This window comes from Lactuca sativa, chromosome 1 (assembly GCF_002870075.4).
Source record: "Lactuca sativa cultivar Salinas chromosome 1, Lsat_Salinas_v11, whole genome shotgun sequence".
Classification (NCBI taxonomy): Eukaryota; Viridiplantae; Streptophyta; class Magnoliopsida; order Asterales; family Asteraceae; genus Lactuca; species Lactuca sativa.
The window spans coordinates 104013156-104040611 of record NC_056623.2 but is presented as its reverse complement, the minus strand read 5'-3'; the positions used below and the strand labels follow the sequence as shown (position 1 = coordinate 104040611).

Below are 27456 nucleotides of genomic sequence, written 5' to 3'. Positions count from 1 at the left end.
TCTAAAATTTCAGATTCGAATTCGGATAAGCGATATTTGAATTTTTTTCAATTTAATTTACCAATCCTATAAACCAACAATATTGACTAATAATTATACAAAAAATATCTTAATTAACATCTATACCTAACAATAAAATAAAATAAAAATAAAAAATTCGCATGTATAGTCATAGACGTCTTGTGGACTACATAATGCAACTATATACTCGTCCAAAAAGTTAGAAACTATACATAGCTTATATGTGAAGAGGTAATGCAATTATATAATACAGAAATTCTTAAACTCTGCACAGTTTCTTACGGTTAGGTCTTATCCATTAAAACTAAAATTATAAACAATAAACATTAACAAGATCAACTCCATTTACGAAATCCAAGTGCCACACTCCAATTCACATTCCTCTAACTATTTTGATTATATATATATATATATATATATATATATATATATATATATATATATATATATATATATATATATTGGATACAAAATATCCTAAATTTGAAAAATAACTATTCCCAAATCCAAAATTCGGAATTCCAAAATTCGGGATAGTTTCCTGTCCGAAATTCGGATATTCATACTCGGATATTGTTGAACACTCCTAGTCTGTAGGAAAAAGTAGTTGTGCCCTTGTAGTTACGCTTCTTAATCATGAGGTGTCTTAATGTAGATCTCCAATATATTTTTGTGATCGAACATACAATCAATTGATCTGATAGACGGACCTACTTAGGTGGTACACAAATCCCTATATATATATATATATATATATATATATATATATATATATATATATATATATATATATATATATATATATATATATATATATATATATATATATATATATATATGGTGCCCAACACTATCAAACTATGTTGTTATGTTTCACATTTGCATTATAATCGTCCAATATTCTAGAACTAAACCACATAACTTCACTTACATTCAAGATTTTCGGAATTTCAACATTATATTCATCATTTAGTAACTCTTTCTATAAAAAACCTAGTTTTCTAAATGTACTTTAGTTGTAAATTAAAATGATGTAAATAGAAAGATATTTGTGAAAGTATGAAATGTTGGAAGTGTATAACAAGTTATGATTTGAAGTTCAAGAAACTTGGATGATTACAACATAAATATGATACAAAACGACTTTAGTATGATGCGGTTGGGTACTTCAGTTTATATACTGATGTAAGATATATATATATATATATATATATATATATATATATATATATATATATATATATTGGAATGTAACTATATTACATCAGTAAAGTATTGTGCAGAAATCTAAGTTTCCAAGTTTTTAGGATTTTTGAGTTATATATATATATATATATATATATATATATATATATATATATATATATATACACACTAATATCAATGTTACGTTATTCATGATTCTTGAATAACAAAGGAAACAAGTATATCTAGTAAGTACAAATGAGTTGTAACTTGTAAACAATATCTAATACTTATTCTCTAAGACTCCTAACATGCGTCTAACTATCTATAGTTTTTGACTTTCAATAAATCATCTACTTAATGGACATTGTTATGTACGAACACATGGTTTTTCTCCTTTAAAAAATTTAAGCCTCATTTTAGTTAAAAGTGTTCCGTGTGTGATCTTCATTATGTTCTCACACTGATATTCTTGATATTAATAAATATTTTGATAAAAAAAGATACCTTTATAGTTGGTGTGTATGTCATCATAATTGTATGAATCATGTTCATCATTGTAATACCAAAACCGAGAGAAGTCTAGCGAGTACTCTCCTGTTTTTAAGTGAAATGCGGTGAGATCTCCACCAATAATGTGATTCCATGACTTGTAGTAACCCAACACATCTTCATCTATCTTTCCATCATCATATACAAAACCTACTCCACACTCCTTTGTAACTTGATTAAACAACTCTATCACGGTGATAGTAACTTGGTCACCAACTTGCATCTCATTCTTACCAAACATCCAATGGGTTAAGAACATTACACACTCTCCACCTGCACTGACTTTGTCAATATAATGATGGTATATCCACGTGCAGTCCTTTGTTATATTACTAACTATGATCGTTGGAAAATCAACTATATCAAAATATATATCTCGAAATTGATAGGATGGAGAGTGCACAAAACAGAAATTTATTCCTCTGAGTTGATAAGACGTTGTTGGCTTAGTCCAGTTTGGCATTGGTGGGATGGTAAATGATATTGATGGACCCTTGCTTCTATGCCTAATCCAGTTTGGCATAAATTCTCCTCCATAAAAGGTGCTGAATATTCCAAATTCATAATACATCTAAAAAATACAAACTTATAAATTCATCACCATAAATCAAATATACATATTCACACAAAGTGAAATAGTTAACTGGCACAAACCTGGATTACAAATTCTTTTAGGTCCGGATAGATGTAACCAATTTTCACATGCATTTGGTTAAGGAAGTCAAAATTAATCCAGCCTAAGCTACATAATACCTTTTCTTCAACGTCTGTCATTGGCTGGATTTTGACTACACCTTCAATTTGAAACGAAGGAGGTGCTAACGAATTCCATGCTAATGATAACCGGAGTGGGGACATTTCTGGATCAAATGCAACATGTACTAGTGACCGCTCATGATAATCTTCGACAATACGAAGATCCAAATGTGTTAGTGTACGTGGAGGGTGTTCGACGAAACGTAACATGTGACAATCTCTCATAGCAAGTTTCTCAATCATAGGAAGGCTTATCACACAATTTGGAAGGGAGATAATAGGGTTATGATCTAGACATAATTCCTTCAACATGGATAGGCAACTGAAATCCATGGGAAATGATTCATTGGACAAATTATTATTTGCAAGTGACAATATTACTAAAGACCTTGGTAAAGAGATCCTAAAGAACTTAGTATCACTTGGTATGGCAGAGGAAGAGATTTTTGAGTCCATGACAAGGTTGTTAACCTTGAACATTTTAGGTGAATCTATATTCCTAATCGAGATTCGAGATTCCCCGAGATTACAACCATCTAGCAATAGCGTTTTAACATTTAACTTATCTATGGTTGGACCTTTCTCAAGATTCTTGCAATAGCTCATATCAATGATAAGAAGTTTAGCACATTGTTCAATTGATTCACAAACCTCAACTAAGCCAATGCAATTTCTAACTATTAACCTCTCAAGTGCGGGGAGTCCATCAAAGCCACCAAGACTACGAAGATGTTCACAGTTACTTAGATTAAGAATCTTTAATGATCCAATCAACTTTTTTCCTTTTGAGCATGAACGAGTCAACTGCCGATATGAAGATAAGTTAAAATAACGCTCTAAATCCATGCTTAACATGAAAAAAGAATAAATGGAGATAAATTACCTTTTGCCTCATCAGAGGTTTTTGTGGATTACTATAACTAACGCCAAATGATTCAATATTGCTATATGACATGTCTAGAACAACCATATTCTCCATCGGTAAGTCTGAAGGAATACACTTCAAGGGAAACCCATTCATACACAACCATCTAAGTTCTTTTGGAAATTTCTCATATGACCCATTAATCTTCACAAAATTGAGTTGTAGTAGGATCATATTATCCATCTTACTTAATGCATTTGTTTCCAACTCAGATGTATCACGTAACTTTTCGTTCTTAAGCATTCTCGTGTCAAGGGTGAGGCCTCGAATATTTTTTGTACCCTAAAAAGAAAGGAAATGCAAAAAATTTTGAAAATGTTACATATACAATACGAAATACTTTGGACGTGAATGTTGCTAACAAGTATACAAGGCCTATTACCGTTTTTCGTTTCAAAACTTCAAGTGACTCATCATGACAGCATAATCGACTTCGCTTCCATGGTTTGTGGAGTGATTCTTTGCGTACTATGAATTTTCCCATCTCTTGAAGCAATTGATGCATCACCAATTCGTTATTCCATCCGATACCTATAAGGCATCTGTCAATGAGATTCCTAAACACAACACTTGTGTTTATGTTACATGCATGTAGTATTGTTTCTGTAACATCTATATCCATTCCAACAAAAAAACACGCAATGTGCTTAAACGATTCCTTATCCTCTTCAGATGGCAGAGAGTCGAAGCTCGTTCTCAAGACACTACTTATTGGGGTACCATTTTCTTTCTTTAGTAATTTTATTTGACCCTCACAATAAGCTAAATCTTTATCATGTAGAGACTTGCCCAAAACTTTAAGAGCCAGTGGATGCCCTTCACAATATTTCACAAGCTTTTCTATTACTTCTCCATATCCATCCTTAGGATTACTGGACATGAATGCATGATTACACAAAAGTTGTCGTGAGTCGGTCTCGCATAATCCTCTAAGCTCGTGCTTTGCATGCTTGGGTTTATTTTTGGTTCTGAATAGTGCACAACTCTCTATCAAAGATGTTTCATGGGTTGTTATTATGACTTTGCTTCCTGGATAAACGCCTTTGTTTCCAAGCAATGCATCCAACTGGTCGAGACTATCAATATCATCAAGAACTAGAAACATTTTTTTACGGGATATTGCATTCTCTATCTTTGAGGTGTATACAGAAATATCATGAACTTGAGCTGAAGTCCTTATTGAAATGTCATAGCAGAGTTGTTCCTGTAAATTAAGCAACCCATTGAACTTGTTAACACATCTCCGACCGATATCTTCAATACAGCTGCATGTGTCGAATTCACGAAAATGTAATCCATATATATATTTGGCTAAAGATGTCTTCCCGATCCCTCCTATACCTGAAATAGTGAGTATGTCTCCAGTATCTGAGGACCCATCTTTCAACCATGAAGTAACAAATTTAATAGAATAGTCCATCCCAATAAGTAGTGGTAGAACACCCCTTAAGGGTACATGTAATCTTCGGTAGATGTCATCAACAATTTTTTCAATGAACTCCGTCTCTCGCCTGAAAATTGAATTTTATAAGAATAGAAAACACAATCCAGAAAACTACAAAACCAAATTGGGGATTTAATTTATCGAAATTTCCAAATCAAAATTATATCTTAATAAGCTATTATTTGTCATTAAGTTTTTAATATCAAAATCATATAATATTTTCACTTCTAATCATATAAGTATTTAATTTGTAATTTTATATTTTTTATGTAAAATAAGACTAAACCCGCCAAACTTAATTATGTTTCTAGAACATCATCATACTTAAGTACTGATGTGGTTTTGCATGAATGTGAATGTTAGAGAATAGTTATAGGTTATTCTTTACAACTTGCAAGTAAGAGCAGTTGCAGTTTTATCATGATAAAAGACACTATGGTTTCAGTGTAGTCTGAGTGTATCACATAGTTAATAGTAGATGCATATCAAACCGTTTAAATTTAGCTTCTTTTTTTTTTTTTTTTTTTTTTTTTTTTTTTTTTTTTATAAAAAGAATGTACAGATTATTAAAAAGGTTTATCTAAATGAGTTAGTTATAATATAATAAATTGAAATTTACAAAAACAAATTATTGTGCTTTTTTTACAGATATATGGGCAACACATTTTGATTTGTACCTATGATAGCAACGCCCTTACAACTGTCTGCAAAATATAGTAATTTTTAACTTAAAAACCAGTAATATTTTAACATTTGCTCTTTTCAATATTTCTTACACGATATCTAACTCAAAGATGATGTAGCAATACGAATACCAAAACAATTTCCCATCATTACCAATTAATATTAATATAGAAATAAATAGGCGTTTTAGAGTCTTGATCACAAGACCTCCAACATAAAAGTTATAGCTCAACCATCCGAGCTAAGAGTAATTTTGTTACATTTTATTCAAAGTATCTATTATAAGTTGTTGTCTTCTCTATCTTTCATTTAGTTTTCTGTAATATGTATATTAAACCTGTATAACAAATCAAACTTATAAGATGCACTTGAAATAGCTATAAGTATTTAGATTTCAAAATGGATGTCAAAATAGATGAGCTTACATTAGGTTTATCAGCTGATATTTCTTTGCCTATAATCATGGGAGGCATGGAGGGAGGGCAAAATGGGCAGTTGCACAGGGCCCAAATTTTTTTATTATGTTTTATATGTATATATATTTATTTAAAAATAATAAAAAAAAATTATAATAACGATAAAGACTTTTTTTTTTCTGGCTCATCCAGGGCATTTGAGGATTAGGATCGGCCCTGCCTATAATGTTGGGTAATCGTGAGTTATTTGGGTTGAGTTGATGGTTCATGTTTTTAGTCACACTAAAGTTAGTTCTGAATTGGTCATGTGTTGACTAAGGCACGTCTTTTACAAAAATACTTTTTGAGCGATTCGGGTAGACGTTTCTCAAGTGAACGTCTTCTTCCGCAAACATGGAAAAACATTTAACCACTTCCAAAACACACAACACCTAAGTATTAGGAGAATAATGTGGCTTTGTTGCCACCTTCATAGGAAGCACATGCATTACAACTTTTAGAATGTTCGTTTGTTTCTTTAGCTATAAATAGTATAGCTCGTAGTCTATTTTGGTGTGTAGAATAACAACATAAAAGTTTCCCATCATCTCCGTTTCTTCTTTTCTCTCGTGTATAGTAACAAAAGAGCACCATTTTGTTTTTTTTGTTTTTTATTGTTCATAGATTGAAGAGGGGTAAACCAACATTTGGTATCAGAGCCCTAGGCTCAAATCGTAGGATCTTTGGAGGTGTTCAATGTGAACCGGTTGTAGTTCAATGAGAACCGAACAAAGCTCTCTGGGAGCCAAGTTTAACCAAGGAATCTGTGTGATTGAGTTTTTTTTTTAAGATAAATATGTGTGAAGAGAAAGTGTTGTGTGCTGAGAAAGTGTTGTGTGCTAAATCCAAGTTATGGGTGAGCCAAGAGAACAAGGAACCTATGTCGAGTAGTAAATCAACGTGAGAAGGAAAAAAAATTGTGTGATTAGAAGCTAGTCAAAGTGGAAGGAAAGTCAAAAAAGGCAAATTTTGTGTGTGATCTATTTGCGTTGAAGAAAAGAAAAATATTTATAAAAAAAATGAAAAAAAGAAAAATACAAATTTGTGTGATCTGCTATGGTTAGTATCTCACTAGAAGAAACGATCAAGTTAGGGACATGTCAACAACAAACCCTAAAGGATCCCGCTGCACATGTCAATAACAAACCCCAAATGATCAAGTCAGGTTGTACCCATGAGCAGTGAAAGTATCCCGCTGAAATGCCCAAAGTCAACGACTACAAACTATACGAGTTGGTCGATTATGGTGGAGTCGATCCTACAAGCATACGACTTGTGGGAAGCGGTTGATCCAGAAACGGTAAGAGTGGTCGAGGCAAAGAAAAATCTAATGGTAGGAGCATTTGTGTTTGAAACTCTACTTGAAGATGTATTACTTCAAGTGGCTAAGCATAAGGACGCAAAAGACGTGTGGGAAGCGCTTCATGTGTAGTATTAAGTAGCCAAAGAAGTTCAAAAGACAACACTTCAAACACTTAGAACTACTGAGCTAGAGATGTTGAAGATGAAAGAGGGTAACACGATACATTTTATCATCCACCAAAAAGTTGGTCAGTTTGATTTTATTTGTAGGTGTAAATGACTTGGGAAGGCCCGGTGATCAAAAACATGTATTATAAACAAAATTAGTAAGCAAACGTACAAAGTTAACATAGCATAAAATATGTGCAATAAAACAAAACAAAGTCGTGTATAACTTAGGCGATGGAGTGCTACCTTGGTAAGGAAGAGATATAGGGATTGATACCTCTCATCCTTACTTAAATCCACACGAGTTCAATGTCATTGGTTTTTTTAATTATGGCACGTCGACTTTTGCAATTACCTCTATACTAATGCAATACCAGCACATCGAAACTACTTTATACCTATTAATAACTATCTTACTTAGTTATAACCATAGTTTTTGACTCATGACTCGACTCGTAAGTCGAAAATGTAAATTTTCGATTCGTAACTCGACTTGTAAGAGTCGTGATATATATATATATATATATATATATATATATATATATATATATATATATATATATATATATATATATAAAAGATGTAATACATATTGTATATCAATGCACATTTATTAATATATTTGCAAGAGTTATTATATATATATATATATATATATATATATATATATATATATATATATATATATATATATATATATAAACTTTAATATATAATTCATGAAATTTAGATTATATAATAAAAACAATGGTTATATCATTGTATTTACGTAGTTATACAAAAGGTTATGATTTATATTGTATAATTAATTTTCAATATAAAATCCATAAAAAAAACCTTAAAACTAAATGCCCAACCCACCCACAACTAAATGCCCGATCCACCCACAAAAGAAGAGTTTGTCGACCCTAAACCAAACTAGTGCTCATCCATTATTAATTCTTATGTTGTCATCGCCATCGCCCTAGACCATCCACCCTCTCCCCTATATTTGCCTCTAATTGTTGGATAAATGTAACGCCTGTGTTTCTGGGCTTTCCATTTGTAGCAATGTAATAGTCTAGGTTAACCTTTGTAACCCGTTTTGAAATAATAAGATTGTATTATTTGAGTATTATGTGTTTTGTGCTTAATTGCTTAATTATGTGGTTTGATTAATTAAGAATAAAAATAAGCGTCAAAATTTAAGTGTAAAATAAACTTAATATCTTTGGTTAATGTTGTAGTAGTTGAAACGAGGTTTCCGAATATATATAGAACGCCCAAATCTGACTTCGTATGAGGAAGTTATGATTTATCGAAGTTCCGGCTTAGCGGTATACAGCCTGTTTTACTCGATTTGAGATCGAGCGGTTGTTAGCCGAAGCAATCTAAATGAGAATCGAAGATCTCATTGTTGGTATCGAAGCGATAAAAAGTTAGGCAAGAACGGACGTCAAACGAAGAAGTTATGAATTTATAACTAAAGTTTCTGTCGCGGCCTATTAAAAATAATTAATAAAAATAAAGTCAAAATTAGCCGACGGAGTCTAAACGAAAGTCGTAGAGCGTGGTCTCACCTTTCCGTGGATATAAAGAACGTCGAAAACGGAGTTCGTATGAAGAAGTAATGAATTTCCGAAGTTTATTAATCATTTTGTAATTAAATTTAAATCAAAATTCGGAGGTATTATCCGAAGACGAGTCACCGGTGTGATCTGGAGTACGCCCCGCGTACGAGGTTACGCTACCGCGTACTCAGCATAGTGTCGACACTTCGGATGACGCATGCAGTGACGATTTCGGAAGCAGTATGCGCTGCGTACTGCAGTACGCCCCGCGTACTCCGAGGCTCCAGCCTCTATATAAGGGATCCGAAGGCAGCCGAGAGTTTTGTTCATTTCTTCTCTTCTCTCTCCCGTTTTGCATCGTTTTGCGTGCCAGAAATACCCCGAAGCCCCGGTATCATACTCTAGCCCCGAGGCAAGTCCCGAGACCCCGAAGATCCCGAGAAGTGCGATTCCCGAGTCGAAGCTCTACCCGCGAGAAGTTCGATTTTCGAGGAGATCTTCCAGATCTGCTGAGGAATACCACCTTCTGATCATCTTCTGATCAAGTGAGTGTATACCACCTTTCATAAACACAATAATAATACGAGTTTGGTTCGAGTGTATTAAGTATATTGTTGTTTATAAGTGTGAGTGTGTAGTTATTTTCTTTCTAATACAATAATACGAAGTATTTTATATAAAAATACGTGCTATGTGTATATATTTGGTTGTGTTATGTGTGAATGTGTATTCACTCTCTTCTATCTTATAGATCTGCTTATTTCTTTATGAGATATGTGTTATGTGTGTGTGTGCCTCATCTGTTATGTGATATATGTGTTGATTAAAGCATGCTATACAGGTTTTCTTTAAACTATGTATACAAATATATATTTTTATCTACTAATATGTTGGGTAGAACATGGGTAGACAGTTGGTGTGTAATAAACAGATGAGAGGCCTCGTTGTTGTTTGATTGAGTCATCTAGCGGAGTTTAGATGACGACCACTGGCTATTCTAGACAGTCTTGTGGAAACATTAGCAGGTTCGCCACCTGTAGGTGTTAATGAACTTGGGTGTTCATTCGCTGTACTCCATCCCCCTCATGGTTGCCTTATTTGACTTATATTGCTGAGGTACCCCCAAAGCATGTGTTGTCGCCCCGATGAAATATTCTTAGACTAGGTCCCTTATGTTAGTTGTTTTAGGGACATTAAAGTGAGAATAACGGGAATGGGTAATTGGGTTATTGTTGGTTGGTGAAAATTAAATATGATATTTATTGTGGGTTGAAAACCCTATATGCTCACCAGGCTCCCAAGCCTGACCCACTCAGTTTTAAATTGTATTACAGGTAGTGGCGGAAGGGCATGAGATGGATGAACCATCAAGTTGTTTTGTTTACAAGTCTGCATATGTTTATATTTGTTATATGACTTGTAATGTATTCGTTTATGCTTATTGGTCTGTATCGGAACATGACACCCCGAGTTTTGATTATATAATGAAAAATACATTTCTTTTATGAAATGCTTTGGTAAACATTGTTTTATCATGTTTTGTTTTTGGGAACAAATTCCGCAACTCTTTCAAATCAAAAGGATTTACTCTGAAAATATTTTAAAAGCATAAATGAAAATCGGTCTTTTCTGGCCGAGATTTTGGGGATGTCACAGTTGGTATCAGAGCATTAGTTTAAGCGAACTAGGAATTTGTAGGATTTCTAGACTTAAACTTAGAATGCTAAGTGAAGTTTTGAGATGTGTGTCTGTTGTGATTTAGACACGAGCACTAGTTTATTTTAGTAAAGTTGCCTAAAATGCTTTTATGTGCTAAATGTTATATGTTGCCATATATATGATATTATTTGTTCGGATCTATGGTATGTTGCCGACCGGATCTAGAAACCTTATGTGTGTAGGATTCTAAGCGTACGTCTACGATATTAGAACTAGCATGTAAACGTTTCGGAGTGATAAGGATGATTTGAATATCTATCATGATTGAGGATCTAATTTCACCTTATTCGGTGTGTAGATCAAAATGGTGAGAACAAGAAGTGGAGTTGGAAATGCTGACGAAAACAGGAATCAACCACCAGTGATTGAGCCAATACCTGCCGTAGCAGCAGCACCTGGGCCAATAACCATGGCTGGTGTGCAATTGATGATTCAGACGATGCTGGATCGTCAGATGGAGGAAACGAGACGGTTGCTTCAACAAAATCGTGAAGAACTGTCGATTCGTGTGGAAGAGCCTGAACTGAATGAAGGGCACTCGGAAGGTGGAAACTTCAGTGGGTCTGTTGGTCCAGCCAACCCACCAATAGTTAGGCAAGATAACCATGAAGGAAGGAATGAAGGAATGGGATGCAAGTACAAGGATTTTTTGACTTGCAAACCATCGACCTTCAATGGAAAGGAGGATCCGATTGGGGTTATGGATTGGATCTCCGAAATGGAGCTAGCCTTCATGACTTGTGGCTGCAGAGGTAAATTGCAGGCTATCTATGCTGTGCGTCAATTCCGAGGTGGAGCCGTTCGTTGGTGGAACACTCTAGGGAAGACCTTAAGCCCTAATGAGCCACTGCAATTGTCATGGGCAGAGTTCTTGGTGCAGTTTAAGCGCAAGTTTTGCTCGGCTCAAAATCTGTTGGAGTTGGAGAATAAATTTTTGACATTGACGAAGGGTAGCATGTCAGTGGATAAGTACACCAATAACTTCACCGATAAGATGGAGTTTGCCTTGCGTATCGTTCCATACGAGTTGACAAAGGTGGACCGATATGCGAAGGGACTTCCATGGGAGTACGAGGTGCCAGTACGTCAGGCACTTACTCTAGAGGCAGCTATCTGGGCTGCCAAGTCTGAGGAGAACATGATCAAGGGAAGAACCACCGTCAAAGTTGAGGTTGGTGAGAGAAGGAAGTTTGAGGGAACATCTGGTTCCGGTAAGAAAGGAAAATTTTCGAAATCTGATTCGAAAAAGTTTGGGGGAAAAGGAGGCGAAGCAAAGTGGTGTGATAAGTGTAAGAAAAGGCACTTTGGGAAATGTAGCGAGGATGTGACCTGCTACAAGTGTGGAAAGGTTGGACATTTTGCCAATGAATGTCCTAACAACAAAAGGATGTGTTTTGGGTGTAATGAAGAGGGGCACATTTTGAAGGATTGTCCGAGGAAGAAGGAGGCAGCAAAGCCCAACATTCCACCAAAGCCAAAGGCGAGAGCATTCCAGATGACACTGGAAGCTGCGAAAGATGAAGCGGATGTCACTTCAGGTACCTTTCTCGTAAATGATTTACCTGCTCAAATATTGTTTGATTCTGGAGCCAACTACTCCTTTATTTCGCATGAGTTTGGTAGAAAGCTAGCTTTGCCTATTGATAGACTAGATGATGCTTTATTAGTCGAAGTAGCTAGTGGCAAGTTTGTACCTGTTAGTCATCGTATGAAAAGCATCTTAATTGATCTGAATGGGAATAAGTTTCACGAGGAATTATTGCCTATCGAACTAAATGGTTTCGACATCGTGTTGGGAATGGATTGGCTTAGCGCCAATGATGCCGAAATTTTGTGCAAGAAGAAGATAGTTAAATTAAACCCGCCTGGGAAAGATTCGTTTATGGTGTATGGGGACAAACGTAGAGTAAATTCTGGGATCATTTCTCTAATGAATGCCAGAAAGTGTTTGACCAAGGGATGTACATCATATTTAGCGTTTGTGATTGATGCTAGGAAAGAAAAGAAGGTGATGCAGAGCATTCCAGTGGTGTGTGATTATCCGAAAGTATTTCCCGAGGATCTTCCTGGATTACCACCTGATAGACAAGTGGAGTTCAGAATAGACTTGTTACCAGGAACCACGCCAATAGCAAAAGCACCTTATCGATTAGCACCGACGGAGATGAAGGAGCTGATGATGCAACTTCAGGAGTTATTGGACAAAGATTTCATTAGACCTAGTTAATCGCCCTGGGGAGCTCCGGTGTTATTTGTGAAGAAGAAAGATGGAAGTATGAGAATGTGCATCGATTACAGAGAGCTAAACAAGGCAACAATAAAGAATAGATATCCGTTGCCGAGGATTGATGACCTGTTTGATCAATTGCAAGGTTTGAGCTATTTCTCGAAGATCGATCTTAGGTCAGGATATCATCAGCTGAAGGTAAGAGAGAAAGATATCGAGAAGACTGCATTCAGAACTAGATATGGACACTACGAGTTCTTGGTTATGTCGTTTGGACTAACCAATGCTCCAGCAGCGTTCATGGATTTGATGAATAGGGTTTGTAATCCTTTCCTTGATAAATCCGTGATAGTGTTTATAGACGACATTCTGATTTACTCGAAAAGCCAGGAGGAGCATGGCAGACACTTGCGAGAAGTGTTAGAAGTTTTGAAGAAGGAGAAGCTGTATGCGAAGTTCTCCAAATGTGATTTTTGGATTCGTGAAGTCCAATTCTTGGGTCACGTGGTCAACCAAGAAGGGATAATGGTTGATCCAGCGAAGATCGAAGCTGTAATGAAGTGGGAACAACCGAAAAGTCCCACGGAGATTCGAAGCTTTTTGGGATTAGCCGGATATTACCGCAGGTTTATCCAAGGCTTTTCTTCGATTGCTACTCCATTGACAGCTTTGACCCACAAAGGAGCTACTTATGCTTGGAGTGAGAAGCATAAAGAAGCATTCGAGAAGTTAAAGAAGAAGCTATGCGAGGCACCGATACTTTCTCTACCCGATGGAGTTGAAGACTTCGCTGTTTATAGCGATGCGTCTGGTGTTGGATTGGGTTGTGTTTTGACCCAAAGAGAAAAGGTGATAGCATATGCGTCTCGACAACTGAAAGAGCATGAAAAGAATTACCCGACTCATGATTTGGAGTTGTCAGCAGTAGTTTTCGCTCTAAAAATATGGAGGCATTACCTCTATGGCACGAAGTGCAAACTTTTCACTGATCATAAGAGTCTCCAATACCTCTTTAATCAGAAAGAATTGAATATGAGGCAACGACGCTGGCTAGAATTACTTAAAGACTACGACTGCGAGATACTTTACCACCCCGGTAAAGCTAATGTTGTTGCTGATGCTCTCAGTCGGAAAGTCAATCTTGAAAGGAAAAGGCCAAGAGCGTTGAGAATTGAAGTTGTCTCGACCATTGTGGAAAGTATAAAGAAAGCTCAAGAGGAAGCTTCTGAGAAAAATGACCGAAAGGAGGAACGTTTGGGTAAAACGTTGGTGTTTGGTACTAAAGGTCATGGACTGAAGGTATTCCAAGATCGTATTTGGGTACCTAAGTCAGGAGGAATTAGGGATCTTCTGATGGAAGAAGCTCACAAAACCATGTACTCAATTCATCCGGGTAGCACTAAAATGTATAGGGACCTGAAACCCTACTACTGGTGGCCGACGATGAAGCTTGATGTTGCAAAGTATGTGGCCGAGTGTGTGACTTGTGCGAGAGTCAAGACACAACATCAGAAACCTTACGGGAGTTTAGAACCATTGCCTGTGCCTATGGGTATGTGGGAAAACATTGCTATGGATTTTGTCACTAAACTGCCCAGAACAAAGAATGGTCACGACATGATTTGGGTGGTCGTTGATCGATTCACTAAGAGTGCGCATTTCATAGCAGCCAAGGAGAAATGGTCTATGGAAAAGCTTGCGAATTCTTACGTTAAGGTGGAGAGAATTGTAACGCCTGTGTTTCTGGGCTTGCCATTTGTAGCAATGTAATAGTCTAGGTTAACCTTTGTAACCCGTTTTGAAATAATAAGATTGTATTATTTGAGTATTATGTGTTTTGTGCTTAATTGCTTAATTATGTGGTTTGATTAATTAAGAATAAAAATAAGCGTCAAAATTTAAGTGTAAAATAAACTTAATATCTTTGGTTAATGTTGTAGTAGTTGAAACGAGGTTTCCGAATATATATAGAACGCCCAAATCTGACTTCGTATGAGGAAGTTATGATTTATCGAAGTTCCGGCTTAGCGGTATACAGCCTGTTTTACTCCATTTGAGATCGAGCGGTTGTTAGCCGAAGCAATCTAAATGAGAATCGAAGATCTCATTGTTGGTATCGAAGCGATAAAAAGTTAGGCGAGAACGGACGTCAAACGAAGAAGTTATGAATTTATAACGAAAGTTTCTGTCGCGGCCTATTAAAAATAATTAATAAAAATAAAGTCAAAATTAGCCGACGGAGTCTAAACGAAAGTCGTAGAGCGTGGTCTCACCTTTCCGTGGATATAAAGAACGTCGAAAACGGAGTTCGTATGAAGAAGTAATGAATTTCCGAAGTTTATTAATCATTTTGTAATTAAATTTAAATCAAAATTCGGAGGTATTATCCGAAGACGAGTCACCGGTGTGATCTGGAGTACGCCCCGCGTACGAGGTTACGCTACCGCGTACTCAGCATAGTGTCGACACTTCGGATGACGCATGCAGTGACGATTTCGGAAGCAGTACGCGCTGCGTACTGCAGTACGCCCCGCGTACTCCGAGGCTCCAGCCTCTATATAAGGGATCCGAAGGCAGCCGAGAGTTTTGTTCATTTCTTCTCTTCTCTCTCCCGTTTTGCATCGTTTTGCGTGCCAGAAATACCCCGAAGCCCCGGTATCATACTCTAGCCCCGAGGCAAGTCCCGAGACCCCGAAGATCCCGAGAAGTGCGGTTCCCGAGTCGAAGCTCTGCCTGCAAGAAGTTCGATTTTCGAGGAGATCTTCCAGATCTGCTGAGGAATACTACTTCTATAAGCCGTAGTGTTGTCTGATCATCTTCTGATCAAGTGAGTGTATACTACCTTTCATAAACACAATAATAATACGAGTTTGGTTCGAGTGTATTAAGTATATTGTTGTTTATAAGTGTGAGTGTGTAGTTATTTTCTTTCTAATACAATAATACGAAGTATTTTATATAAAAATACGTGCTATGTGTATATATTTGGTTGTGTTATGTGTGAATGTGTATTCACTCTCTTCTATCTTATATATCTGCTTATTTCTTTATGAGATATGTGTTATGTGTGTGTGTGCCTCATTTGTTATGTGATATATGTGTTGATTAAAACATGCTATACAGGTTTTCTTTAAACTATGTATACAAATGTATATTTTTATCTACTAATATGTTGGGTAGAACATGGGTAGACAGTTGGTGTGTAATAAACAGATGAGAGGCCTCGTTGTTGTTTGATTGAGTCATCTAGCGGAGTTTAGATGACGACCACTGGCTATTCTAGACAGTCTTGTGGAAACATTAGCAGGTTCGCCACCTGTAGGTGTTAATGAACTTGGGTGTTCATTCGCTGTACTCCATCCCCCTCATGGTTGCCTTATTTGACTTATATTGCTGAGGTACCCCCGAAGCATGTGTTGTCGCCCCGATGAAATATTCTTAGACTAGGTCCCTTATGTTAGTTGTTTTAGGGACATTAAAGTGAGAATAACGGGAATGGGTAATTGGGTTATTGTTGGTTGGTGAAAATTAAATATGATATTTATTGTGGGTTGAAAACCCTATATGCTCACCAGGCTCCCAAGCCTGACCCACTCAGTTTTAAATTGTATTACAGGTAGTGGCGGAAGGGCATGAGATGGATGAACCATCAAGTTGTTTTGTTTACAAGTCCGCATATGTTTATATTTGTTATATGACTTGTAATGTATTCGTTTATGCTTATTGGTCTGTATCGGAACATGACACCCCGAGTTTTGATTATATAATGAAAAATACATTTCTTTTATGAAATGCTTTGGTAAACATTGTTTTATCATGTTTTGTTTTTGGGAACAAATTCCGCAACTCTTTCAAATCAAAAAGATTTACTCTGAAAATATTTTAAAAGCATAAATGAAAATCGGTCTTTTCTGGCCGAGATTTTGGGGATGTCACAATAAAAGTCATAGTCATCTGCTACCGCTCATACATATCTCCTTCCCGTAGCCATCATCTTGTGGTTCCATTCAATTCTGGCTCCTTCGAGTCATGATTTGGATTGACTAGGTACGAGACTCACAATTTTTGTTGCGAACCCCAGTCAATAATGGGTTATACTACGAGTCTCCTTGTTTTAGGTTTTAGACAAGTCTACTCGTAACTCATATGAGCTGGACAACTATATTTATAACTAATAATTATTCATTAAAATATTGAAATGAATATAATTAATTATACTTTTATTTTCAGTATTTAACAATTATTTGTACCGGGCGAAGGTATTTCACCTTACGTAATATGTCAATTTTATATCTTTTTATTTTTATTATTTGGTTTAATAACTAAAAATTATTTATAAAATATTAATACAATATATATATATATATATATATTAAACAGTTTTTAATATATAAATATAGAAGTTTTGACTTTATTGACCGTTGAAGTCTCAAAATTGTTAGTTTGTTTGGCCATTAAAGTTATGATCGTGCTAACTAATCCCTTAAACTTTAAATTTGGTCACCATTTAGCCCTTAGGTTATAGCAAGTTCGGGATGTTACTTTCGTGGCATGCCATGTAGGCTAATTCCGAACACCTTCATCCACATGGCCACTACAAGAAATGTTGGCATTACCGGCGACACTGGGCAATAGCTGCGACATGTAATTGACGCGTTACATGTCGCCGCTATTTCCCAACGTCGCCACTAATTCTCACTAACAACGATCCGCGTCAAATTACCCCCATCCGTCCGATTTGTTTTCAATCCAATGGTTGTAGAGGAATGCCAAAACGCGCTGATTTTTCCCTCCAAGGTGTCGCCGCTATTGCCCTACTGTCGCCGCTAATGCCCCTTATAGATAACCTCATACAGTTCCCTTTTCTGTGACATTTTTCTCTGTTCTCTCGTTTCTGTTGCTGCTTCTCATTTTCATCACTTGGACGAGTCGACTAGGTGAAGGATGAAGGTAAAAGCCGGTGCTAGCCCCTCCTGTCACCACAAGACCGCCACACCTTCCCCCAAAACCTCCAAAACTGGCGACCCTTGAGCTCAATTCCGAAATTGCCCACATTCAAGGTCGAATTCCTCCTATTTTCTATTATTTTTCTGTTTTGGTGCTAAATTGGATGATAAATTATTAGTAATTTTCAATTTTTTTTGAGTGAATATGTTTGTATTTTGAGATAAGAAGTGTTTGTGCATTTTGTTGGATTGTATGCTTTTTCAGATTTGTGGGAAGTTTTTATGCATTTTGTGTATGATTTTGTAATTAATGTTTATATCACATTGGCTTTAAAATGAAATTTGACATGAAATTGAAATTGGATGTATATATACATTTGTTTGATTTTGTATTTAGATGTATAAATTTGTATACATTTGGCTTAATTGTATCAAATTGGATGAAATTAGAATATGCAAATTGGATGTATACATTTTTGCTTAATTATATGAAATTAGATGTATACATTTGGCTTAATTAGGTTATTAATAGCAACTTACTTCTAGTAATGTATTGTATATGGTTTCAAATTTTGTTAGTGACTTAATGTTGGTCATTATAACTTTAGCTTTAATTAGGTTATTAATAGCAATGTACTTCTAGTAGTTTTAACTTAATTATAGAATAAAATTAAATTAATTTTTAAAAAGTCAATAAAAAAATAATAAATTAATTGTAAAATCAAATTAAATTAGTTTTAAAATCAAGTTAATATTAATATTAAAATAAAATAAAATTAGTTTAAAAAATTAAACTAATAACAAAAAAGAAAATATTAAATTAATTAGAAAATCAAATTAATTTACCTTTAGAATCAAATTAAGTTACCTTTATAAAATCAAATTAAATCAATTATAAAACCAACTTAATAGCAACATACTTTTAGTGACTTAATGTTGGTCATTACAACTTTAGCTTTAATTAGGTTTTTAATAGCAATGTACTTCTAGTAATTTTAATTTAATTATAGAATTAAATAAAATTAATTTAAAAAAAATCAATAAAAAAATAATAAATTAATTGTAAAATCAAATTAAATTAGTTTTAAAATCAAGTTAATATTAATATTAAAATAAAATAAAATTAGTTTAAAAAATTAAACTAATAAAAAATTATGTTATCCATTTCTGATTATTTGTCCTCGGGTGTGTGTGTGTGTGTGTGTGTATATATATATATATATATATATATATATATATATATATGCTTTTTGAATACTTTATCCATTTCTGATTATTTGTTCATGTGTTCCCGTGTTGGGATACTTTTTGAATCATCAACTTTATGAATACTCTACTTGATTTTTGTTTCCCATAGAGTAAACCTTACACACTAAATTATGTTTCAGTTGCATCATGTCTATTGATAAAACCTGGGCTACTAATCCATATTGTCAATCTCTCGAGTTCTAGTTAGGACTCGACTCTTTTGTCGAGAAATCCATGTTACACCTAGATTATAAAGGTGAAACCAGATGTCCGTGTGAGAAATGTGATAATCATAACTTCATGGATCCGAAAGCAATGAGACGTCATGTTCGTATATATGGTTTTAGTCAATCATACAAAACGTGGATATATCACGGTGAACCTTTAATCCCTCTAGTTGTAGATGTCGTATCGACAAGCAACGAGATGGATGATGTTAATGACAATGTTATGTGGGAGTTGAGAGAAAATGATACAAACCTCGATGAAGGAACCTCGAATACAGGGGGTAGCGGTGTCGATGATGATTTTAAAGAGTTGTTAGAGGCAGTCGAAACCAAGTTATATCCTGGTTGTACGTTTACTTTCCTTGATTTTTTAGCAAAGCTGATGCATATCAAGGTCAACAACAAATGGATTGATAGTTCATTTGATCAACTCCTTGAGTTGTTGCATTCGACATTTCCACCAGACAACAAGGTTCCCCGTTCATATTATTTAGCAAAAAAGAAACAGAAGAAGATAGGTTTGGGGTACGAGTCAATACATGTGTGAAAAAACGATTGTGTTCTCTTCTGGAAGGAACACAAGTCATTTCAAGTTTGTCCCATTTGTAAAGAGGGTCGGTGGATTGATAAAAATACCAAGGGTAAGAAAGTGGCTCATAAGGTGTTACAGTACTTTCCAGTGGCCCCTAGACTATGCCGTTTGTATTGTTCACGGTACACTTCCAAAAATATGATATTGCATAGTACTGGGAGATCAGAAGATGGTGTGATGCGTCATCCCGTTGATGGAGAGTCTTGGAAAAAATTTGATGTAGATTACCCTGACTTCTCGAGTGAACCTCGCAACGTACGTCTAGGGCTGGCAGCTGATGGCTTTAATCCATTTGGTAACATGTGCAATTTGCATAGTACGTGGCCGGATGTACTCACCACATACAATCTGCCACCATGGCTTTGTATGAAAGAGTCATCATTCATGTTGGCCTTGTTGATTCCCGGCCCTAAAGCGCCTGGAAAGGACATAGATGTTTTCCTTAGGCCGTTAGTGGAAGTGCTTAAGTTTTTGTGGCAATTAGACGTACGTATTAAAGACGCAGCGACAAACACATTCTTCACGATGAAAACTATGTTGTTATGGACAATAAACGAGTTTCCAGCTCGTAGTAGTTTATCGGGTTGGAGCGGACAAGGGTATAGGGCATGCCCGACTTGCAATGAAGACACTCTCTCGTACCGTGCAACAAATAAAGTCGTTTATATCATACATCATCTGTTCTTAGATGTTGATGATCCATTAAGGATGAGTTTGAAATTTAATGGGCAACCCAAGACAAGACCCGCTCCGAGACACTTTACTAATAAAGACATACAAGAGCAACTAGGTCGTCTAATACTTCGTAAACCGGGTAAACATCCTAACACTCTCAAGGTAACACATGGATCGGCAAGGATTCGAGTTGAATTGGTCGAAACGTAGCATATTTTTCGAGCTCGAGTATTGGTCTTCTCTGCAGCTGAAGCACAACATAGATTTGATGTCTGTCGAGAAAAATGTGGGTGATAGTCTTTTGGGTACTTCTATGATGAATGATAAGAGTAAAGACACATCAAATGCACATGAGGACTTGAGAAATCTGAATATCCGGCGTAACAAGTTCACTAGACCACATGCAAGGTACTCATTCAAGAAACTTGACCGCAAAATCTTTAGTCATTTTATAAGAGATGTTAAATTGCCTGATGGGTTTGGATCTTACATCAGTAAGAAAGTGGTAGATAATGATACTAACATTATTGGGTTGAAATCTCATGACTATCACATTCTTATGCAACATTTGATACTGATTGGAGTTAGAGTGTTATTGGACAAAGAAACTTCTACACCAATTGTAGATCTTTGTACGTTTTTCAAGCAAATTTGCTCCAGAACACTAAAGGTGGGGGATATGAGGAAAGAAAAAGAAGACATTAGTAGAATATTGTGCAAGTTAGAGTTGATTTATCCTTCAACGTTTTTCGACATTATGATTCATTTAGGTTTGCATTTACCTGATGAAGCGATTGTCGGAGGCCCAGTATGTATGAGATGGATGTATCCGTTCGAAAAGTATATGAAAAAACTAAAAAACTATGTCAGAAATAAGGCGAGGCCGGAAGGTTGTATAGCTGAAGGTTATGTTGCTGAAGAAGCATTGTCATTTTGTTCGATGTACCTTCGAGATGTCAATCGCCTTAAAAGAAACGAAGATGTTGTCATTGAAAAAACAAAGTTTTGGATGTTTGAGTCCAAGTGTCGACCGACGAGCGCAACGCAAATCAAACATATTGATATAAGGGAGAAACGTAATATAGAATGGTTTATACTGAATAGTTGTCAAGAAGTCAGACAATACATCGAGTAAGTGTTCTTACTTTTAATTATCTTTCATTATTTGTTGTTACTTTTTTCCATTCATCAATTATATATATATATATATATATATATATATATATATATATATATATATATATATTCATCAATAAAGAAAATTCAAATCTAAACATCTTGAAAGTGACGAAAAGACCGAATTTCCCAACTGGTTTCTTGAAAAGGTAATAATAATTAACAAACAAATATCTTTGAAAAATATAACGAATCAAGAATACATAACACATCAACATATGTTTAATAGGTTTATTAGATGGAAAAAGAAAACTCTCTAGAATTCCACAAAGAGTTGTCAGCCCTTTCAATGGGTTCACAAATGGATGTTTATACTTACACTGCATGCATAGTCAACGGTGTTAGGTTTATGGTACTTAGTCGTGATGCACAACGCAAAACGCAAAACTCTGTGGTTCTAGCGGTTGGTGAGAATTGAGAGAAATATTATGGCCAGTTAGAAGAGATTATGGAGGTGGAATATCTATATGATTATTCGACTGTAATATTTCGGTGCAAGTGGTTCGATACGGGAGATATTCCTGATGATAATTTCATCAGTATCGACACAGAAAAAGAGGCGTACCAAGATGATCAACTCATATATTCTTCGCAAGCCAAACAAGTGTTCTACATCCGCGAGCCTGTTAATCATCGAAGAAACCAAAACAGAAACCCTCATTTTGTCGTCGAGCATGTTAATCATCAAAGTATTTGGGATCTACCATCCGACAATGCTAGTGTCCAAAATGCTTACAGTGACTCTGTCCAAGATGTCGACAATGTGGAGGCCGAAAATGTTGACATAGTTCAAAACAACTCTTCATCAGGAGCTAGACTTTTAATCGACTTCTCACAATACTTTCAAAACAATGTTGATGTAGCTCAACACAGTGCTGATTATGACGATGAAGACGAGACTGAAGTACCTCCGCCAACGGGTAGAATCGATAATGTTTCCGAGGAAGAGACTGATTATGATGATGACCATTCTGATTATGATACTGATGAAGAAGACATTGAAGTATACGATGCAAGAAACTTTATTTGAAATGTACCTTTAATTCATATTGTTTGTCTAACTTTTATTTATGTTGTTTGTCTATATTGTATATCTTACAATTTCGCAGGGAGACTAACTTTTATTCATATCGTATTTCTATATTGTACATCTTGTAATTTACATGCTACAAATGAGGTTTACTTTGGCGATAGTCTTTGCGATGATGGCCGATGTTATGGGGCTTGGACATGGAGGTGATGGAGCCGGGGATCCACCACCTCCAGAAGGCTTTGGTTGTGGTCGACATGAACAAGATGGTAAGTTTTATTATGATATATTTATTAACTATTTTTATTATTTTATTATAAGTTATCGTGACTAATATTTTTAATTGTATTTTTTCAGCCGAGCTTCCAAAGAAGAGAAGGGGCATGTCAAAAAATATCGAGCTGGGAAAGTTGATACGGGTAAACAAGGGAAAGCCCGTGGATTTGAATTTCAACGGGGAGATCACATATTCCCCAGTTGGGAAGCGTGGTAATTGGTTCACACATCAAATTGGGAGGTATTTGTGGAACGTCCCTTTCAACGTATCTGGTTGGGACAATGTTTCCTCCGCCTTAAGGAACGCAACAGTTGTGCATCTAAAGGTAACTTGGATAAAATTTTAAGTTTAGTTGTGATTGTTATTTAATTAACTAAAATTTTATGTATTTTGCAGAATAAATTTGATTTGGATAAGGTTAACATGGATCCGGAGCATGCTCAATTGTTGCGGAGCATTGATTCTAGTCTTGCAAAAGTTTACAGAGGCCGAAAAAGTAAAGCTCATTCTTATTTTAAGGAAATTGGAGGGCAGGGTATCTCACATGAAAATTGGGCGAAGGCAGTCGAACATTTTCAAACACTAGAATTTTTAAGGCGTTCGGCGTCAAACACAGAATGTCGTGCAAAACAAGTAGTTGTAAACAGAGGGGGGATTGAGCTCGTACAGCAATGCATGCTTCAAAGAAGTAAGTTATGATATATTTAAATATTTATTTAAAGTATAGGTAATCTAATTTTTAATGTTAAATAGGATATCAGTCGAATCGAAGTTTTTCGTAAGACTAATTCCAATCGCCAAGGGGTATTTTATAGTCTTGCAGTCGAGCAACAATACGCAAGTGGTTAATTTGTATTTTCATATAAGTGTTTATATCGTCAAGGGTATTTAGTAATATAATTTTTATGATTTTTATTATTTTTTGAAAATATAGAATGCTTTACTCGAGGAGATCAACCAACGAACCCAAGCTACTTCTAAAGCAAGCGGTCTAACACCCACTGATATAAAAAACTGTTTTGAAAGAATATTGGGTGTTCGACGCGGACATATCAGAGGCATTGGGCGTAAACCCCTTAACGTTGTGTCCATGTACGATCAGTAACAACCAGTGACACCAGAACAACCGCAATCATAGGTAATTGTTAGTTTAAGTTGAAAAGTATAAGAGTAAATTACACGAATGGTCCCTATGGTTTGGGGTAATTTGCGTGTTTGGTCCCTAACTTATTTTTCTAACTTGGAAGGTCCTTACTGTTTGTTTTTGTTACGTGCTTGGTCCCTGTCTTACCTAAAAAGACTATTTTACCCTTGATTTTTTAATTTATTTAACTAAATACACCCCCAAACCCATCCTCTTCACCCTACCTTATCCACCACATCATCTTTCTCTATTTAAATAATAGTACTTTTAGGTAAAATAGGGACCAAACGCGTAATAAAAACAAACAGTAGGGACCAAGCGCGTAATAAAAACAAACAGTAAGGACCTTTCGAGTTAAAAAAATAATTTAGGGACTAAGCACGCAAATTACCCCTAACCATAGGGACCATTCGTGTAATTTACTCAAAGTATAATGATATAATGGAAAAATACAATGCTATTATGGAAAGTAGAATGCTATAATGATATGTTGGTTATGATTTGATATGTTGATATTTTGTAGTTTGGTAATTTTTGTAAAGTAAATGCTATAATGGAAAGTTGAATGCTATAATGATATGTTGGTTATGGTTTGATATGTTGATATTTTGTAGTTTGGTAATTTTTGGAAAGTACAATGCTATAATGGAAAGTAGAATGGTATAATGATATGTTGGTTATGATTTGATATGTTGATATTTTGTAGTTTGGTAATATTTTGGAAAGTAAATGCTATAATGGAAAGTAGATGTATGTTTAAGTGTATTTGATATGTTGATATGTTGATATTTTGTAGAATGGTATAATTTTTGGAAATTATAATGTTATTATGATATGTTGGTAATATATTTTGTTTTCTTTGTAGTTGGAAATGTTGCAAACAATACTAAAATACCCGGTTTGTTCTACAACATTGGAAGAGTGGCTTCCCTCATTGCCGCTACCAAATAATGAAGGAAATGATGAGGACGAGTAGTTACTTTAGGATTTTATGAAATGTTTTGTAATTTGGAAGAATACTTTAGGTTGTGGTATGATTAATATTTTGGATTGGTTGTGTATCGATTAATATTTCTATAAAAAGTTATCAGATTTTATAAATGTTATATTGTTTTTTATAAATGTAATGTTAAATAAACAAAAAAAAAACCAAAACTGTTTTTGCGGCGACATCTTTTGCGGCGACATCTATGCATTAACGACGATATCCTATTAGCGGCAACAAGTCAATAGCGGCGGCGAGGACCCTTTAGCGGCGACTAGATGCGTATTAGCGACGAAGCATCTCCGGCGACGCATTTGCAGTGACATGTCGCTGCTAAAGGTATTAGCAGCGATAACCGTTACCATTAGTGACAACATTCGTCGCCACTATTGCCCAGTTTTCTTGTAGTGGGCGCTGACATGGAATTAATTTTTTTTTCTAAAATTAGTATTATTGTCCCTAAGTTCATAGAAATGTGAAAATAACAAAAACGAGGGTAAATTTCTTCATTTCATATGAATTTAACGCCACGTTATCACAATATGGATGAAGGTTGTAAGAAGTTGCACGATTAATATTTTAGTGGCCAAATGTAGGGGTGTTGAACGGGTAATTTTTTCGGGTTTCGGGTAATTCGGGTCGGGTTATTCGGGTTTTTCATGTTAGAAAAATTACCCGTTACCCTACCCAAACTAAATTTGGGTAATTCGGGTTTGGGTAATTCAGGTATCGGATCGGGTTTGGGTAATTCGGGTATTACCCGAAATATATGATTTTTTTTTTGAATTTCACCTAAAAATAAAAGTAATAAAATAAATACGTCGTGCTTTATTAGTCTTGTTTATATAAACAAACGAGACATAAACGAAGTTACTCAAGCTTTGAACATTGAGATTTTCTACTCAATAATACATGAGATATCAAGTAATTTTTTAACGACTTAATCTTATCTAATAAGATGTTAAAAAAACAAATACCTAAAGATCTTAATTTAAAAGTTTAAAATGTTTAAGATAAATGTAGTCATAAGTTTTGTCATTTTCTAAAGTTTCGTCAAGATAATGAGTTTGTTAGTTGTAATAAAAACTTTAATCAATAAAACAGTTAAATTTTAAAGAACGTGATGATATATAAAAATTACTTTTAATATTGTTAGTGTCGTATTGTCATAATAAATATATTTATGTTTTATAATAATGATAGTTAGTTTAAGCGTGATCAAATACCTGTTATATAGTACAAGCTCTACAAAAAAAAAAATAATAATAATAATTTGGGTAATTCGGGTATACCCGAAACCCAAAAAATATACCCTTTACCCGACCCGAAAAAATTCCGGGTAACCCGATTACCCGGAAAATTTTACCCGATACCCGATTTACCCGACCCGTTTTACCCGATACCCGAAAAAATCGGGCGGGTAATTCGGGTATCGGGTATTTTCGACAGAGCTAGCCAAATGGTGACAACTTTTAGACTTCGATGGCCAATAAAGTCAAAACCCCCTAAATATATTTAATGTAACAAATAAGTTCATAAATTAATGTATTACTCATATAAAAAAGATAAATGTTTTGTATAATTATGTGGGGCCCAAAAATAATGAAGTGGCATGCAATATGCCTTGCAGTATTTGATAGATGAAAGGTGACGTGACATGAAAAATCTCATTTGCAAGCCACTTGAGAAACTGTTGTGGGTGATCTTATTTTTCTATTCTATCGGTCATGCTTGAATGTAGATTCGACATTTGTATTGATGATTATGAGTAGATTCTTTATTGGTAAAAGTCATATGGTAACTTCTTGAGTGTTCTTCGTACACCACATTAAAAATTGCTATAATGTAAAATTTAAGGGTAGATTCTTTATTGGTAAAAGTTAAAATACATTGGCCTTATTGGTAAAAGTCGATATTTGATTTTAAATGCTAAAAAATTCAGGATGTATAATCTATCTATACAAATTAATTAATGAGCTCACATAATTATAAACTCGGATTCAAATTTATGCATTTTCATTATAAAGTTTAAATACATCAAGTTATGTCTATTTGATGATATTAGAGAAATTTATTGAAATGCACAGTGAGAAGGCTATATTAACATTTCATGTGTTAATCAAACAATATCGCAGGAAAAAAAATTGGGTAAGAAACTAAGAAAGTGG

The 27456-nt window shown here is 35.1% G+C and overlaps 1 protein-coding gene across 1 annotated transcript; it reads left to right on the top strand.

Moving 5' to 3' along the window:
- The first annotated feature begins 20139 nt into the window (after window positions 1-20139).
- On the top strand, window positions 20140-21811 carry LOC111909789 (uncharacterized). Its single transcript, XM_023905566.3, has 2 exons — window positions 20140-20838; window positions 20924-21811. Exons 1-2 carry the CDS (start codon window positions 20140-20142, stop codon window positions 21809-21811), a joined length of 1587 nt encoding a protein of 528 aa, XP_023761334.3.
- Window positions 21812-27456: the final 5645 nt, after the last annotated feature.